Source organism: Eleutherodactylus coqui, chromosome 5, assembly GCF_035609145.1.
Source record: "Eleutherodactylus coqui strain aEleCoq1 chromosome 5, aEleCoq1.hap1, whole genome shotgun sequence".
NCBI lineage: Eukaryota > Metazoa > Chordata > Amphibia > Anura > Eleutherodactylidae > Eleutherodactylus > Eleutherodactylus coqui.
In genome coordinates, this window is record NC_089841.1 from 40328187 (window position 1) to 40346474 (window position 18288).

The 18288-nt window shown below is 47.3% G+C and overlaps 1 protein-coding gene across 1 annotated transcript in view; it reads right to left on the minus strand.

Annotated features, from left to right (window-relative positions):
• The window catches only part of LOC136629090 (uncharacterized), a 246265-nt gene that overhangs the window by 95897 nt on the left and 132080 nt on the right, over window positions 1-18288 (minus strand). The window contains exon 6 of the mRNA XM_066605210.1: window positions 656-801. Within this exon, the coding sequence (XP_066461307.1) occupies window positions 656-801 (146 nt within the window). The remainder of the gene's footprint in view (window positions 1-655; window positions 802-18288) is intronic.

Genomic DNA, 18288 nt, shown 5'->3' on the forward strand with positions numbered 1-18288 from the left:
GTTTCCGAGAGCATCGTATCTGATCGCGGTGTTTAGTTTGTTGCGCAATTTTGGCGAGCCTTCTGTATAAACCTGGGAACGTTGCTTTCCTTCTCGTCAGCATGGTCAGACTGAGTGGAAGAACCAGGATTTAGTGCAATATTTACGGTTGTTTGCTAGCGAAAAGGCTCATAAGTGGGCAGAGTTCCTGTCGTTGGCAGAGTTTGCGCTAAACAACCGCACTTGTTCTTCAACTGGGGTATCTCCATTCCTTTGCGTATATGGTCAGCATCCTCGCTTCCTTACAGCTCTTTCTACTCCGTCTGCCTGTCCTGCAGCTTATGTCATCACAGATACACTGCAGGGGGTATGGAAAGAAGTAAAGAAGAACCTGGAAGCAACGGGGCTCGTATGAGTAGTGGGAGGAGTCTGTCAGTAACTGAACCTTACAGGATGGGATAGTGGGAAAATTTGTCTTCTAGAAATCTCAAATTGAAGGTTCCGTCTTTGAAACTGGCGCCGCGTTATGTGGGTCTCTTTGTCATCACGTGGGTAGTTAATCCGCTTGCTTATGAACTCGATTTGCCAGCTATGTGGAGGGTTCACAGGGTTTTTCATAAGTCATTATTGAAACCTCTTGTCCCTTTATGTATGTGACGTCATCAGAATCTCTCACCTCTGTAGTAAACTGGAAGATTATCTCTTGGGTGAGATGTAATGCACTCTCTGACATCTTGTTCGTGTTTTCCTTCATACTTAATAGGTCAATCAGGAATATTCTGTTGTAGAAGATATCTAGTGATGTTCGTATATTGAAAAGACCTGAAAGAAAAGAAGATGAGCCAATGTGAGAGCAACGGAGATGTAAAACACATCAGTAACTCAGAATAGGGTAAAACTGTGAGATGTTAAGTACCGTGCATATGTACCGCTCCACCTCGCACCGTAATAGTATGTACCGTGCCACCCCGCGCCATAATAGTATGTACCGCTCCACCCTGCGCTATAATAGTATGTACCGCTTCACCCTGCCCCATAATAGTATGTACCGCTCCACCCTGCCCCATAATAGTATGTACCGCTCCACCCTGCCCCATAATAGTATGTACCGCTCCACCCTGCACCATAATAGTATGTACCACTCCACCCTGCCCCATAATAGTATGTACCGCTCCACCCTGCCCCATAATAGTATGTACCGCTCCACCCTGCCCCATAATAGTATGTACCACTCCACCCTGCCCCATAATAGTATGTACCGTGCCACCCCGCGCCATAATAGTATGTACCGCTCCACCCTGCGCTATAATAGTATGTACCGCTTCACCCCGCACCATAATAGTATGTACCGCTCCATCCCACGCCATAATAGTATGTACCGCTCCACCCCGCCCCATAATAGTATATACCGCTCCACCCCGCGCCATAATAGTATGTACCGCTCCACCCCGCGCCATAATAGTATGTACCGCTCCACCCCGCGCCATAATAGTATGTACCGCTCCACCCCGCGCCATAATAGTATGTACCGCTCCACCCCGCGCCATAATAGTATGTACCGCTCCACCCCGCGCCATAATAGTATGTACCGCTCCACCCCGCGCCATAATAGTATGTACCGCTCCACCCCGCGCCATAATAGTATGTACCGCTCCACCCCGCGCCATAATAGTATGTACCGCTCCACCCCGCACCATAATAGTATGTACCGCTCCACCCCGCGCCATAATAGTATGTACCGCTCCGCGCCATAATAGTATGTACTGCTCCACCCCACAATAGTACGTACCACTCCACCCCGCAACTTAATAGTATGTACCGCTCCACCCCGCGCCATAATAGTATGTACTGCTCCACCCTGCGCTATAATAGTATGTACCGCTCCAACCAGCGCCGTCATGGTATGTTCGGCTAACCCCCACCCCCCGCCGTCATGGTATGTACCGCTACCCCCCACCCCAGCCGTCATGGCATGTACTGCTCCCCCCCACGCTGTAATGGTATGTATCGCTCCCCCTGCGCCGTAATGGTATGCACTGCTTCCCCCCACGCTGTAATGGTATGTACTGCTCCCCCCCTTCGCTGTGAGTATCAAAAGTAAAGCTCGTTTCGTAATGGTATATACCGCTCCCCCCTCCGCGCCGTAATGGTATATACCGCTCCACCCTCCGCGCCGTAATGGTATATACCGCTCCACCCTCCGCGCCGTAATGGTATATACCGCTCCCCCCTCCCCCCCCCCGTGCCGTAACCGCTTCACCCCGTTTCGTAATGGTATGTAGCGCTTCCCCCTGGCCCTTAATAGTATGTACTGCTTCACACTGCGCGGTAATAGTTGGTCACGGGACGCTATATAGCTCCTGTAAGCCGCCATGTTGTTACGTGTAGTAGTGATCAGTCCTAGGAACTATTCCCGCACTGTCTCTTCTGGGTGGCAACTGTATTGTACAGATGACCCCCCCATATTAATGGCCGAGATAAGCAAGAACTCAGATCCCAGTCATTTAACACTTTGGATGCTGCACTCTATGCAGATAAAAGAGGGGGAGGCTCTATCTGTCACCCTATTGGCTGCCATGTAATGCAATCATGTGGTACCTATGGGTTGCCATGGACCTATGAAGAGCCCTCAGGCCTATCATGTTTGGATGTCCGTTAGGCCCTATTATGCTGTCAAATGTATAGAAACATACATGACACACAACAAGTATTGCAGTATATTATATAATCATTTAGTTCACATGTATAAGCCCAGTATTGAAAAAGTAAGTAAATAAACAGTGAAATATGAAAATTCCAAGTAACAAAAAAACATACCCAAATAGCCTTTTTCCACTTACTTAAGTCGTATATAAACAAAAACTATGCTTTATTGGTATTGTTGTATTCATAAGGACCTCTAAAATATAATTTAAAAATATTGTTTATCCTGCACGGTAAATGTTTCCAAAATGTTTTTTGGGTGTTTCTGTCTGCCAAAAAAGTAATAAAAGTGATCAAAATGTTAAAATATACATAAAACTGTCATTAATGAAAACTTCAAGTTGTCACACAAAAACAAAACTCTCATAGAGCTGTGTGAAATTAGAAATGTTCCCGACCTCTGAACTCAGCAACACAAAAGTATTTTATTTTCATGAATAAAAACCTAAAACAATAGATAAAAAACATTGTATAATTTGGGTATTTTTGGAAGAATAAACACCTGCAGAATAAAGCCGCCATGTCATTTATACCTCGGGGAAGAACGACGCAGAAGCCAAAAAGTAATGGCAGAGTTCAGTTTTTTCACCTCCCCCTTAACAAAGAATGACGAGAAATATGGCGACATTGAGTGAAAACGCAATGAATTTTTTAAAGGCTTCATTCTCATTTGCGATGTTTTCACTCCTGCAATGCTGCGCTAAAACAAAATTACAGCATGCCAATTTTTTCTTGCGATATCGCCCATTGTTTCCAATGGGGCCAGTGACAGCAGCACCAGCTCCATTAAAAGCAATGGGAGAACTCCGCGATCCTCTGCTGCTGCTGTGACAGCAGCGGCAGGGGATTCCCTCATCTCTGCGGGAAATCCCTTCAGCCGTGGTCGCAGAGCATCGCCGAGTTCTCCAATCACTTCTAATGAAGCCGATGCTGCTGCTGCCCCATTGAAAACAATGGGATGAAGGGATTCCCAGCAGTGATGTGAGGCGGTTCTCACTCAGTGACGCGGCCTATTCTGCTCCTAAACACACAACCATTTTTGGGGACATTTTCATCTCCGCTTTGAAAGACATTTTTTTTCTTCTACCGTTGACACGGCCGGATGAGGGCTTGTTTTTGCGTGCTGAGTTGTAGTTTTTAGTGGTACATTTATTTGGGTAGGTAAAATGTATTTTATAACTTTTTTGGTAATTTTTTTGCAGGCCAGAGAGAGAAAATACAAAATAAGTCTGCATTTTCTTTGATTGCCTTAATCCAGTAGCATAGATATTATAATTTTTTTTTCTACTGGCTGGTGCGATTACCATGGTATATATAGATTTTTAAAATTATTTTTACCTTGCTGCATTCAAACAGCTCCAACAACTTTTTTTCTATGAGGTTTTCTTTTCTGTATGTGGCGACTTATAGTTTTCATAGGTACCATTTTTCGGTTTTTGATCACTTTTGTGTTCTTAAGCGTGCCTTCACACTGGCGAGAAAATCGTGCGGAATTTGTGCGTTGCGAGATGCACAAATATTAAACACATTTTTTTATGGGTTCTTAATCGCAGAATGTCTTAAAGGGGTTGTCTCGCGGCAGCAAGTGGGGTTATACACTTCCGTATGGCCATATTAATGCACTTTGTAATATACATCGTGCATTAAATATGAGCCATACAGAAGTTATTCACTTACCTGCTCCGTTGCTAGCGTCCTCGTCTCCATGGTTCCGTCTAAATTCGCTGGCAGCTTGCTTTTTTAGACGCGCTTGCGCAGTCTGTTCTTCTCCTTTCAGCACGAGCCGCTTCAGTGCGCTCCCCGCTACAGCTCTTCTGCGCATGCACAGACGAGCTGTCACTGCTCGGGAGCGCGCTGGAGCGGCCATTCTGTACCATCCTCTGTTAGAGGAAGGTGCAGAGCCGCCCAGCTGTCCCGAGAAGCCGCCCAGCTGTCCCGCCGTCCAGCTGTCCCGCCGTCCTGGTAAGTGATGGGCCGGGGGTGGGCTGCGCCGGGGGGGGCTACCGCTGTGATGGGGGGGCTGTCGCTGCGATGGGGGGGGCTGCCGCTGTGATGGGGGGGCTGCCGCTGTGCCGGGGGGGGGGGGCTGCGCCGGTCACCTGCTGCCTGGCGGTAGGTGACTGGTCGGCCGTGTTCATTTCAGGGGTCCGGTCGGCGGCTGCGGGGCGTCTGGTTGTCAGGGAGACACAGCTGGCAGCGTCTCGGGAGCGCGCACGTCGGGCTACAGCAAGCGACAGGAAAAGAGCCGGCGGCAATCTTGGGGAAACTTTTATAAGTTGCTGAAACGCTGGAACTGTAAGTACAAACCAGCTAGAAAAGTCATTTACAGGGGGGCTTAGTAATGTATGCTTAATTAGGGGGACTGGGCAATAAAAAAAAATCCACTCCTGCCTCGAGACATCTCCTTTAACATTCTGCTACATTGCCCATTGCTTTCAATGAGGCTGGCAGCAGCAGCGCCGACACCTTTGGAAACAATGGAGAACTCTGCGATCCTCTGCCGTGGCTGACAGCTGCGGTGGAGGATTCCTTCACCCGGCAGTAGTGCGAAGCTATTTTCACGTGAAAACACTTGCATCCAAGGGTTTCATATGGATGGCAAGGGTGATATCAGCCAGTTTGAAGCAGCTTTAAAAAAGGCAAAATGAACAAAAGAAAGCATTTTAGCTCAGTTTTTTGGCTTTTTGTTGACGGTTTGTTGTACAGGATATGTGTGTTCAATCCATTGCACGGATAGTAACTGATGCGACTATACCAAATGTGGGTTTTTACATTTTTTAACCCTTAATGACGCGGCCCCTTTTTCTTTTTTCCATTTTTGTTTTTTCCTCCCCCCTTCAGAAAAATCGTAACCCCTTATTTATCTATCGACGTCGCTGTATGAGGGCTTGTTTTTTGGGAGATGAGTTGTAGTTTTCAATGGTGCTATTTAAAGTACCATATAATGTACTGAAAAACTTTTAAAAAATTCTAAGTGGAGTAAACTAAAAAAAAACAAAAAACACGACATTTTGCCATCTTTCAGTGCGTCTTGTTTCTACGGCGCGGAAACGGCAACAAAAACGACATAATAACTTTATTCTATGGGTCGGTACGATTACTACGATATTAAACTTGTACAGGTTTTTTTTACTGTACTACTCCTTTTTTTTTTTTTTAAAGACATTTAATTGTTTTCAATTATTTTCTGCGGTCATTTTGTGCGCGCAATAACTTTTTTATTTTTCCGTTGACGTAGTTGAGCAAGGGCTCATTTTTTGTGGGATGTCCTGTAGTTTCCGTTAGTACCAATTTAGAATACATACGACTTTTTGATCGCTTTTTATTGTGTTTTTTCTGGGAGACAGGGTAACTAAAAAAATGCATTTCTGGGGTTCTTAACTTTTTTTTTTTCGGACGACGTTCACCGTGCAGGAAAAGTAATGCACTACTTTGATAGATCGGACTTTTACGGACGCGGCGATACCAAATACATATTTTTATTTTAGGATTTAGATTTTTTAATAATAGATATGGCAAAAGGGGGGTGATTTAAACTTTTATAACTTTCTTTTTTACAATTAAAAAAACGTTATTGATTTTTTTTACTTTATTTTAAAGTCCCCCTGGGGGACTACAACCAGCGATGCTTTGATCGCTCTTGCAGTATGTCATACTGCCATTTAACAGGCAGTCTATCAAGCCATCCCACGGGGATGGCTTGATAGGCAGTCTGGTAAGGCAGCCTTGGGGCCTTTCAAAAGGCCCCCAGCTGCCATGAGACCTGCACGGCTCCCCCGATCTCACCGCTGGGGGGCCGTGCGGGACCCCCGAACATCGTTCGGGGGATTTAAATGCTTAATAGCCGCGATCGGCCGAACGGACGGTAGCAGCTATTGCCCACGGGTGTCAGCTGTAACAAACAGCTGACGCCCGTACTGTATGAAGAGAGGTTGCCCCGCAACCTCTCTTCATACATACCCCGCCGCTCCATGACGTACCTATACGTTATGGAGAGGGAAGTGGTTAAACAAAAGGAGAAAGTACACAAAGTTTTTTTTCCACTATTTTTTCATTGGTTTATTCTTGTTTCAAATTTTTTTTCTGCTACATTTCTTATGTCCCTGTGGGGTTCTTGAACCTGCAATGCTATGATCGAACTGCAATAACAAGCCATGGCAGACCCACAAGCCATTGTCTTTCTGTGGTGACCCATCAGCACCCCATAAGTACATGGTGGAGGGTCAGTGATGTCACAGGGCGAGGCCCCTTCCTCTGTGAACACATTACAAGCTGCAATCAACATTGATCGTGGCATGTAAGGGGTTAATACTGGGGATCGATGTGCTCACTGATCCTCACTGTTTCAGCAGGAGGCCAACAGTCAGTCGCAGCCAACTCTTTCTACAGTATCTTGTCACCACCCAGCTGATGGGTGGAGACGGGCTGATGTCCAGGGAACGCCCAGAGCTACTTACTGGCAGCCACATACACACCCTCACTGCTGTGCCCAGAGCTCTGTGCTAGCTACTGATTGGTTGCTTCTATACACACATTCAAGGAGCGGCAGAGAGCAGCAGGGAAGGTTTTACAGAGGGAGGGAGCTCCCTCTGTGTCGCTGGGATGTCATGGCAACAGGATGCCAGATCCAGGCGTCGTGCTCTGCCAGTGACTAAATCAATAGTGTACCAAAAAAACCACACACTTTAAAAAAAAACAAAAAACAAAAAAACAACCTCTTTTGCTCTTCTTCCCCCTATTTGCATGCAGCACATTAAACATTTTAGCTAAACGCTGGGATTTCTGCAGCGGTTCCCACAGCGGCATGTTTCTTTCACACTGCCGAATTCCGCAGCGTGAACATTAAAGGGGTTGTCCCGCAACAGCAAGTGGGGTTACACACTTCTGTATGGCCATATTAATGCACTCATGAATGGGTGAGAGCTGCCTCTGATTGGTGAGGGCTGTGACCAATCAGAGGCAGCCCATTCAGCAGGCGGGGATTTTAAATCCCCGGCTGCTGAATACTACACAGAGCAGTTCAGGAGAACTGCCGGCCAGACGCGGCTGAACTCCGGCTGCTGGGAAAAGGTGAGTATACATTTTTTTTTTATTTTTACACATTTCTGGATGAATTACAGGGAAGGGCTTATATTTTTAAGCCCTTCCCGAAAATTCACCCCGCGCTCGCCGGCAGCCCATTGCTTTCAATGGAGCCGGCTGTATTGCCGGCTCCATTGAATTCAATGGGCGAACATCCTTCTTCTCTGCCACAGCTGTTACAGCTGTGGCAGAGGAGAATGATCTTTATAGTATATGTTCTCAATGGGGTCGGCGCTGCTGCCGCCGGCCCCATTGAGCGCATATATAGAACACAAGGAATCGCAGACCGCAGATAGGCGTGATCTGCGATTCCTCGTGTCCTATAATTTATCGGACATCCGCATAAAAAGCAGACATGTGACCGATCCCATTGCGAAGCAATGGTTCTATATATAATAATAATAAACTTTATTTGTATAGCGCCAACATATTCCGCAGCGCTTACATAGACGGGAGATACAGAAAGACAAAATACAAACATTACAGAACCACGGTTACATAGTAATCAGTTGATGGAAACAATAGGGGTGCGGGTCCTGCTCCAACGAGCTTACATACTACAAGTAATGGGGTGATACAGAAGGTAAAGGGGCTGGCAGTGTGCACGGTATGGCGAGGTGGAGAGTGAGGGATGCTATACACAGACAATGGTCAGACATTTAGCCGTGTGACGGCAGAAACAGTATGACTGCAGGAGTGGTTTATGATGGCTAGCTGGGAACGCAGTCAGTAGGTCAGGGAGCATGTTATCAGGCGGAGTACAGAGGGGTTTGTTTAGGGAATTCGGTATGCTTCCCTGAAGAGGTGCGTTTTTAGAGCACGCCTGAAGTTCTGCGAGTCCTGGATTGCTCAGGTAGCCTTTGGTAGTGCGTTCCAGAGGACCGATGCTGCTCTGGAGAAGTCTTGGAGGCGGGAATGAGAAGTTCGAATTAAAGGGGCGCTCAGTCTGGTTTCGTTAGCAGAGCAGAGAGCCCGAGCTGGGTGATGGATTGAGATGAGGGAGGCAATATAGGGGGGCGCTGCGCTGTGGAGGGCTTTGTGGATGAAGGTGGCGAGTTTAAATTGAATTCTGTATTTAACGGGCAGCCAGTGCAGTGACTGGCACAGGGCAGAGGCGTCCGAGTAGCGGCTGGACAGGAAGATGAGCCTGGCTGCCGCATTCAGGATGGATTGGAGAAGGTAGAGTCTGGTGCAGGGGAGGCCGATCAGCAACGAGTTGCGATAATCGAGCCGGGAGTGGATGAGGGCGATGAGTAAGAGTTTTTAGCGTGTCCACAGTAAGAAAAGAACGGATTCTTGCGATGTTCTTGAGGTGCAGCTGACATGTTCGGGCGAGAGATTGGATGTAGGGGGTAAAAGAGAGATCAGAATCAAATATGACCCCAAGGCAGCGGGCGTGTTGTCTAGGAGTTATGGTGGCGCCACACACTGAGATGGAGATGTCAGGAGGAGGTCGGTTAGTGGAGGGTGGAAATACCAGCAAGTCAGTTTTAGAGAGGTTTAGTTTTAGGTAGAGAGAGGACATGGTGTTAGAGACAGCGGACAGACAGTTAGTGATGTTTTGGAGTAAAGGTGCAGAGATGTCACAGGAAGAGGTGTATAGCTGGGTGTCATCAGCATAGAGGTGGTATTGGAGGCCAAATCTCCTGATGGTTTGTCCAATAGGGGCTGTGTAGATAGAGAAAAGAAGGGGGCCGAGGACAGAGCCCTGGGGGACCCCAACAGCAAGGGGAAGAGGGGAGGTAGAGCCAGCAAAGGAGACGCTGAAAGAGCGGTCAGATAGGTAGGAAGAGAACCAGGAGAGAGCAGTGTCCTTTAGGCCAATGGAGCGTAGCATACTGAGGAGGAGTTTGTGGTCAACAGTGTCAAATGCTACAGAGAGGTCGAGGAGGATCAGTAGAGAGTAATCGCCCCTCGATTTGGCTGTCAGTAGGTCATTGGATACCCTAGTAAGGGCAGTTTCTGTCGAGTGTTTAGGTCGAAAGCCAGACTGTAGGGGGTCTAGGAGAGAGTGCTCTGATAGGTAGCTTACAAGGCGGGAGTAAACCAGCCGTTCTAGTAGTTTGGAGATGAAGGGGAGGTTTGAGATGGGTCGGTAGTTGGCAGCATCAGTTTCGTCCAGAGTCTGCTTCTTTAGCAGTGGGGATATGATGGCGTGTTTGAAAGAATAGGGAAAGATGCCAGAGGTCAGAGAGAGGTTGAATATAGTGGTGAGATGGGAGATGACCACTGGGGAGAAGGAACGGAGGAGGTGTGAGGGGAGGGGGTCGCTAGCGCAGGTGGTGGGGCGAGCAGAGAAGAGCAATTTGGAGACTTCTTCCTCTGTCGCTGGTCTGAGTACAGACAGTGAGCAGGAGCTAGATGCAGTGCTGACAAGACTAGGGTCAGGGCTAGTCTGGGATTGGGAAGTTATTTCCTGACGGATGTCATCAATTTTCTTTTTGAAGTAAGCAGCCAGCTCTTCAGCACTGAGATCCGTCACCGGGGGCTGTGGTTTAGGGCTGAGAAGGGAGTGAAAAGTATCAAAGAGCCGTTTAGGGTTGTGGGATAGTGAGGAGACTAGAGAGGTGAAGTAGACTTGTTTGGCGCGGTGGAGGGTGAGGTTGTAGGTTCTGAGCATGAATTTGTAGTGGAGGAAGTCTGCGGACGTCTGCGATTTCCTCCACAGCCATTCAGCACTTCTAGAGCTCCGCCGGATGAAGCGCGTTTGAGATGTGAGCCAGGGTTGCCGTGGTCTACATCGGATGGCTCGGGTCCTGGGGGGCGCCGCTTCATCCAGGGCATGTTTGAGAGCGGTGTTGTAGTGAGCGGCAGCCAGGTTGGGGCAGGTGAGGAGAGAGATGGGGGACAGAGAGGACTGTAGGGATTCAGCAAAGTATATATGCACAGATCGCATGCGCATCTGCAAATCGCGGCAAAAAACGGTTGCCTGACCGAGGCCTAACAGCAAGCAAGAAAGCCATATGTACCCAAAAATGATAGAAATATGACCTACAGCTCTGGACGTTGAAAACAAGCCCACTTTCCATGCGGCGCTTCAAAAATAGGTGGAATTTTAAAGATAAAGGGTTTTTTTGCAGATGAAACATACGCTGTTTTGGAGGGCAAAATTCGAGGAACCGTTGAGGTACGCGCCAAAGTATCGTTTTTTGCAACTGTTGCGGCTGATTCCAGATCGCATACGAAGCTTTCAATCAAGGATGCACTCTGTGTGATTTACCTTTGGGCGAAAGATGTCGATTACGCAAGCTTCAAAAATGATGTGCGGTTCGGTCACTCATCCGCGAACATTTGTGGACGGGAGAATCTACATCCACGGAGTGCGCCAGAGGTCCCTTAATGAAGCAGCACCCATGGGAGGTCCGGGGCAAATCGTTCAAACTGATGGGAGCTTAATGAGAGGTCGACAAATATACAGCGGAGGGCTTGGCTTGTAGGTAATTCTGGGCCACTAGCTCGCAAAAATTACGGGAACTGTGTAGCTGGGCCCTGGACGCCGGCTGATGGCACTCAAGAAATACGAATGTACCACGTCCTGCGCCAAAATGAACAAACTCTGGGGGCCATTATTCTGCGCCATATAGCACCAGGGACGGAAGTTTGGTTGGATGAATTTTTTTCCCCCCCACCATGGGGGGGAGCTGAAATCCCGCCCTAAAGGGCACCAGCGGTGATATCACATATGTGGGGTTTAGCTGAAATGTTTAATGTGCTCCATGCAAATAGGGGCAAGAAGAGCAAAAGCGGGTTTAAAAAAAAAAAAAAAAAAAGTGTTGTTTTTTTTTGTACACTATTGATTTAGTCACTGTCAAAGTAGGACGCGTGTATCTGGCATCCTATTGCCATGATAACCCAGCGACTCAGAGGGAGCTCGCTCCCTCCCTCCGTGAAGCCTTCCCTGCTGCTCTCTGCAGCTCCATGAAGGTGTGCATAGAAGCAACCAATCAGCAGCTAGAACACAGCAGCAGTGAGGGTGTGTATGTGGCTGCCAAAAAGAAGCTCTGGGCGTTCCCTTCACCTCAGCCCATTTCCCACCATCAGCCTGGTGGTGACAAGATACAAGAATACTCAGATGCTGAAGTACACATTTTGAAGGCCTAAACATGAGTCTAGTGTGTAGTACCAGGCTTTCCCCAAACCAAGCCCTACCCCGAAAATAAGCCCTAGTCACAGTTCATTAAAAAAAGTCACTAGAAGTGCTTTAGGTGTGTGAAAAGAGCCATAAATACTGTATTTTTACAACGCTAGTCATGCTGGTCAGCCGAGTCACTTACCCAGCAGACTCGGTCCAGGTCCTTCCCGCTGCTCTCCAGAGCCCCGGCGCAGTTCCTGGCTCAGCCAATCATCGCAGCTCTCAAAGAACCACTCACAGCCATTGCTTTGTGAAAGCGGGATTTATAACTCCTGTAAACCAGAAGTGATCCTGTGTGGGCGGCCGAGGGCTGTGCTCAGAATACCCAGTAAAAACCCAGATAACAAGGGTCTGAGCAACCATATGGGTTAGAAGTGCTGGCTCCCACCAAAGATCCAGTTGTCCTGCTGTCGTCAAAATAAGACATTCCCTGAAAATAAGCCCTGGCGCATCTTTTTGGGCAAAATTCATTAATTTTAAGATCCTGCCTTATTTTCGGGGAAAAAGGGTAGCAGCTGCTGTGTTGTATAGGAGGTCGTACATATCTGTAGTGTGCGCTGTCCCCCACTAGATGGCGCCTGTCTGCGGAGGAATGCAGCACAGCTACTGAACTAGGAGAGAAGAGGAGGAAAGCTGCTATCATATCAGTCACTTCACAGCCGGGACGTCTTATCTCACACAGGGAGTGAAGGGTTAATAATAACCTGCCATGAGGGACACACAGACCTCCACCTGCAGAACCAACAGCAGCTTCCAGGACCTGCGATGATGTCACCATCATGTGATCAGTTACATGTGTGGGAGGAGTCAGGGATCACATGTGTGGGAGGAGTCAGGCTCCAGGCTGGGAGGATTCTACACACACACACCTCTCTACTCCCCCCTATACATTACACACACGGCTCTACTACCTCATATACATTACACACACAGCTCTACTCCTCCGTATACATTACACACACGGCTCTACTACCTCATATACATTACACACACTGCTCTACTACCCCGTATACATTACACACACGGCTCTACTACCCCGTATACATTACACACGGCTCTACTACCCCGTATACATTGCACACACGGCTCTACTACCCCGGATACATTACACACACGGCTCTACTACCCCGTATACATTACACACAGCTCTACTACCCCGTATACATTACACACACGGCTCTACTACCCTGTATACATTACACACACGGCTCTACTACCCCGTATACATTACACACACGGCTCTACTACCCCATATACATTACACACACGGCTCTACTACCCCGTATACATTACACACACGGCTCTACTACCCCGTATACATTACACACACGGCTCTACTACCCTGTATACATTACACACACGGCTCTACTACCCCGTATACATTACATACACGGCTCTACTACCCTGTATACATTACACACACGGCTCTACTACCCCGTATACATTACACATACAGCACTACTACCCCGTATACATTACACACACAGCACTACTAACCCGTATACATTACACACACAGCACTACTACCTCGTATACATTACACACACGGCTCTACTACCCCGTATACATTACATACACGGCTCTACTACCCTGTATACATTACACACACGGCTCTACTACCCCGTATACATTACATACACGGCTCTACTCCCCCGTATACATTACACACACGGCTCTACTCCCCCGTATACATTACACACACGGCTCTACTCCCCCGTATACATTACACACACGGCTCTACTCCCCCGTATACATTACACACACGGCTCTACTACCCCGTATACATTACACACACGGCTCTACTGTGGGTGGGGGAGAGGGTGGGGGGGAGGGGGAGAGAGGGCTCCCCCCTCTTCCCCGCTGCTACCCCCCGCGCCGCCACGCCTCCCCCGGCGCCCCCCGAATCTTTTCACCCGAGTACTGAAGTACTCGAAAATGGCGGTGCTCAATCGAGTAATTACTCGAAAAGAGTACGTTCGCTCATCTCTACTAATTAGTCATTACTCTCCTATTTAAGGTGAGATGATGCACTTCCTGGTTGCCTTTGAATTGGTGTTGATTAGTTCAGCACTAGCAGCCTTCACTGGTCTTTCTGTCCGGTTCTGTGTCTGTACTACCTGCTCACTGAGTTCTGTCTTGCAGTGTGACTTCTGTTCTGTCAGTTTGTCTCTGCCCTGTCTTGCATCTGTCTGTATGCCAACCCTGTCTGGTTCTGCCTGTGCGCCAGCCCTGTCTGGATCTGTGTATGACCCCTTTAGGGATAGTCAGGCCCAAGGTTTTAGCGCAGGGCTGCCTTTATCGAGGCGATCGCTCTGCTTATAGGTAGGTCTTGCCATCTTCCTTGTAATCAGGTGTTAGTTGTCTCATTAGTGTAGGGACTGCTAGACAACAAGGACCCGTGAAGTGGACTCGCGGCTTAAGTGACTTGGTCAATTCATGAACTAATTCTTTGTGCTTTTATCGCTATTCCATCTGGTTAATGGTTCGGGAAAGCGGTGAGTGTTTTGGGAGTTTGGCGTCTGTCTTGTCTCTGCCTATCCACGAGTATGTGGTCCCTTTTCTGTGTTCTGAGTTCTGTCTGTGCATTCCCAGTTCTGTCTGTATTCCTGTCTCTAGGATGGTTCCGTATTCCTGTCTACAGTCCTCCTATCTGAGAAGTCAGCTACCAACCACTACGCGACTGTCTTCAGTCTTAGTGGGTTGGGCCATGGGGTCTATTTGCAACTTTTCACTATCTTTTTCCTTCTGGATTTTTGTCCTTCTAGCCCTTTAAGCCGCTGCTCCCAGTAACAACTGCAAACTTCAGCCTCCTGTCCCTTTTAATCTCAGCTAGCATACTTTCGTTGCTCTGCACAGGGCCTCCTGGCCCTTTAAACTCTGTCTGCAACTTTTCGTAGCCTCAAAGCAACCGCATCCAGCCTCCTGGCTCTTTAAATGCCTCCAGCAACACTGCTGACAGCAGACATCATCTGTATACTCATTGCTCTCTGCAGCTTTGTGCGCCACTCTGTTTTGGCAGTGCATCCTCCACCATATGTGGCAAGGGGCTTTCTCACCTGCGGATCGCTGACCTCTGAGACCAAAAAAATGGTGCACATGTGTAGCTAACGCTCAAGAGACATGGATTTCTTTATCACTGGTGCCTGCCATCATTTATTTATACAGCACAGTAAACCTATTTCAGCACACCATTAACACAGTCCATAAGTTTATGGTTCGCAACCCACACGGTCCTGTCACCTCTGTTATGCATCCCCTTGTGTGTTGGTGTGAACTGCGCCTGTTCTGCTTGCATTGTTTTCTATCTAGAGCCAGGTCCTTAAGTTCCAGTGTGAAGCCATCCCTATTGGGACGACCACCCCGCTTGCAGGCAGGACTCACGGGGCAAGGTGTCTTGCTAGAGTAGGGACCCACAGACAACAAAGACCCTTGGCATGGGCTTGTGGGTTTACGCATATTGGCCAAAATATGAATAAATACCTCGTACATACTGTAGCATATGAGAGGTAGTGTTTTGGGTGTTAGTCATTCATTGTGTTATGTTTGTCCGTGAGTCCCCTTCGTAGTTCTCTAGTTCATGAAGTGGACGCAACAATAGATAATTGAAACATTACAGCAAAACATTGTAAATAACAAAGTTAAAACAGCAAAATTTGGGTTTAGTCAAAATTTACGTAAGATAGGAGGATGTCAGTGATGAATAAGAGTAGGCAAATAACAGTAAGTACCCTGGAGCCAAGGGCATCCAAATCCTTCAAAAAATATATTTTTCTATTGAAGGCACTTAAGTTAATACATTCAAATCAGCAACTTTTAGTTAGTAATCTAATGATTTCAGTAGTCCTGTAGTATTAGATGCTTAAGGGGAAGCCCAGTCCCCCTTTTTTTCGATGCAGTTAAAGTATATTGCATTTAACTTTGGACTTTTTTTTCCCCCCATATAAAAACTGTAAGAGATATTGGGAGCAAAATGGGAACCTTTCAAAAAATGTATAATATTTTAGGAAGAATTATCATTTTGACTGCCAAAATTCTGTCTAGATAAAAGATCCAATAAGTCTTCTATTTGTTGGTTCTGTTGTGATAGACGACAGAAAGGTTTTAAAGTTTTTGTAGAATTATTTACATGTATGCCCAAATAAGGAAGAGCTTCATTTATATTATTAAATTTGTATAAAAGTGTTAGTGAGGATGAAATTGATTTTCTGATTCCTAGATTAAGAATCTGCAATTTTGCCATAGTAACTTTGTACTAAGAAACTTCAGCAGATTTGTTAATTATGTTAATAGCTGCTCATAGCAAAAGAATCAGGTTTAATTGGGGCAGGTTTATTTGCTGATGATGTAATTCTATGCTATGGTCTTTATTTACAGCCTGAGGCTGCATTCACACGCGCGTATATCGGCTCGGTTTTCACGCCGAGCCGATATACGGTGTCCTCGTGTGCAGGGGGGGATGATGGAAGAGCCAGGCGCAGGAACTGAGCTCCTGCCCCCTCTTTGCCTACTCTCCACCCCCTCTGCATTTTTTGCAATGAAAGGAGGCGGGAAAGGGGAAGGGCTAAGGGTCGAGAATTAGCCCCACCCCATCCCGCCTCTCCTTATTGCAAATAGTGCAGAGGGGCGGAGAGGAGGCAGAGAGGGGGCGGGAGCTCAGAGCACTGCTCCTGGCTCTTCCAGCCCCCCTCCCCCTGCAGAGAGAGACGGCAAAAATTATTAGCGCAAAAATTAAGGGCGACATGGGGGTACTGTCTAGTGCCATTGGTAATTGTAAAATTTCTAGATATAAACCCTGAAGAATGTAGTTAACAGTGAGATAGTGTAGGTCCTGACGAACGCGTGGTGGAATTGCTGTCGGCCCGCCGGCTTATGCATCTTGGCCAAAATGCACAACTAGCACCCACATTTTATTAGTGTGTATCAGTATTTCCTTTATACAGTTTGTTAAAGCCTACTGGGGGAGACCAAGATGTCAGCCAGTGTGGCACACTGTTGAGATGCAGGGCAACCCACTGTTATGTCAGTGTGAGTTGTAATCCTGTATTGTGGGGCGCACTCATACATTGGCTGGCTTCTATGGTATTGTTCACATTGCAGACTAGGTTTGTTTGCAGTCACTCCTCTCCAATCTGGACTGGGTTGACTGGGTGGCTGCATATTACTCTGCACTGGACAATTAGCTCCTCCAGTCTATAGACTGCCTTGCTGCATTTTATTGGGGTCTACGGTGATTGTGCCGGCCTTATGGCGATTTTGTCTGCTTTGCATCAGGTGGCATTGTTGGCTCTTTTTCAGTGAATAATGCTGAAGATTAAAAATCATTGGGAGTAGAGTATAGAGGTACAATTACTGATACAAAGCTTCCTTGAAAACCAATTTGTTTTGAAAACCGCACATAAATATCCCCAATTCACTGTGTCAAATACTTTTCCTGCATCTAGAGACAAAAGTGGAGAGGGAATTCGATTAGTTTCGGTAATTTCAATTGAATTTAAAAAATTTGAATTAAAAAAAATGCCTATTTGAGTAAGAGGACAGTCTATTTTCAATAAAGCCCACCTGATCATTTTGGATTAATTTTGGCAAGATATCTGCAAGTCTTGAACCTAATGTATTTGCATAGATATTAGAGATGAGCGAGCACCAAAATGCTCGGGTGCTCGTTACTCGAGTCGAACTTTTCGCGATGCTCGAGGGTTTGTTTCGAGTAACGAACCCCATTGAAGTCAATGGGCGACTCGAGCATTTTTGTATATCGCCGATGCTCGCTAAGGTTTTCATTTGTGAAAATCTGGGAAATTCAAGAAAGTGATGGGAACGACACAGAAACGGATAGGGCAGGCGAGGGGCTACATGTTGGGCTGCATCTCAAGTTCCCAGGTCTTACTATTAAGCCACAATAGCGGCAAGAGTGCCCCCCCCAACAATTGTTACTTCTGAAAAACCCTCATTAGCAAGGCACACCTTAGCTAAGCACCACACTACCTCCAACAAAGCACAATCACTGCCTGCATGACACTCTGCTGCCACTTCTCCTGAGTTACATGCTGCCCAACCCCCCCTTGCACGACCCAGTGTCCACAGCGCACACCAAAGTGTCCCTGCGCAGCCTTCAGCTGCCCTCATGCCACACGCTGGCCTCATAGCCACTCCACCCTCATGTCTATTTATAAGTGCGTCTGCCATGAGGAGGAACCGGAGGCACAGACTGCAGAGGGTTGGCAGGGCCAGGCAGCGACCCTCTTTAAAAGGGGCGGGGCGATAGCCCACAATGCTGTACAGAAGCAATGAGAACTCCAATCCTGTGCCACCTCCGTCAGGAGATGCAAACATGGGCATAGCAATGGGGAATCCATGTGCTACACAGTATTCATTCTGTCAAGGTGTCGCAT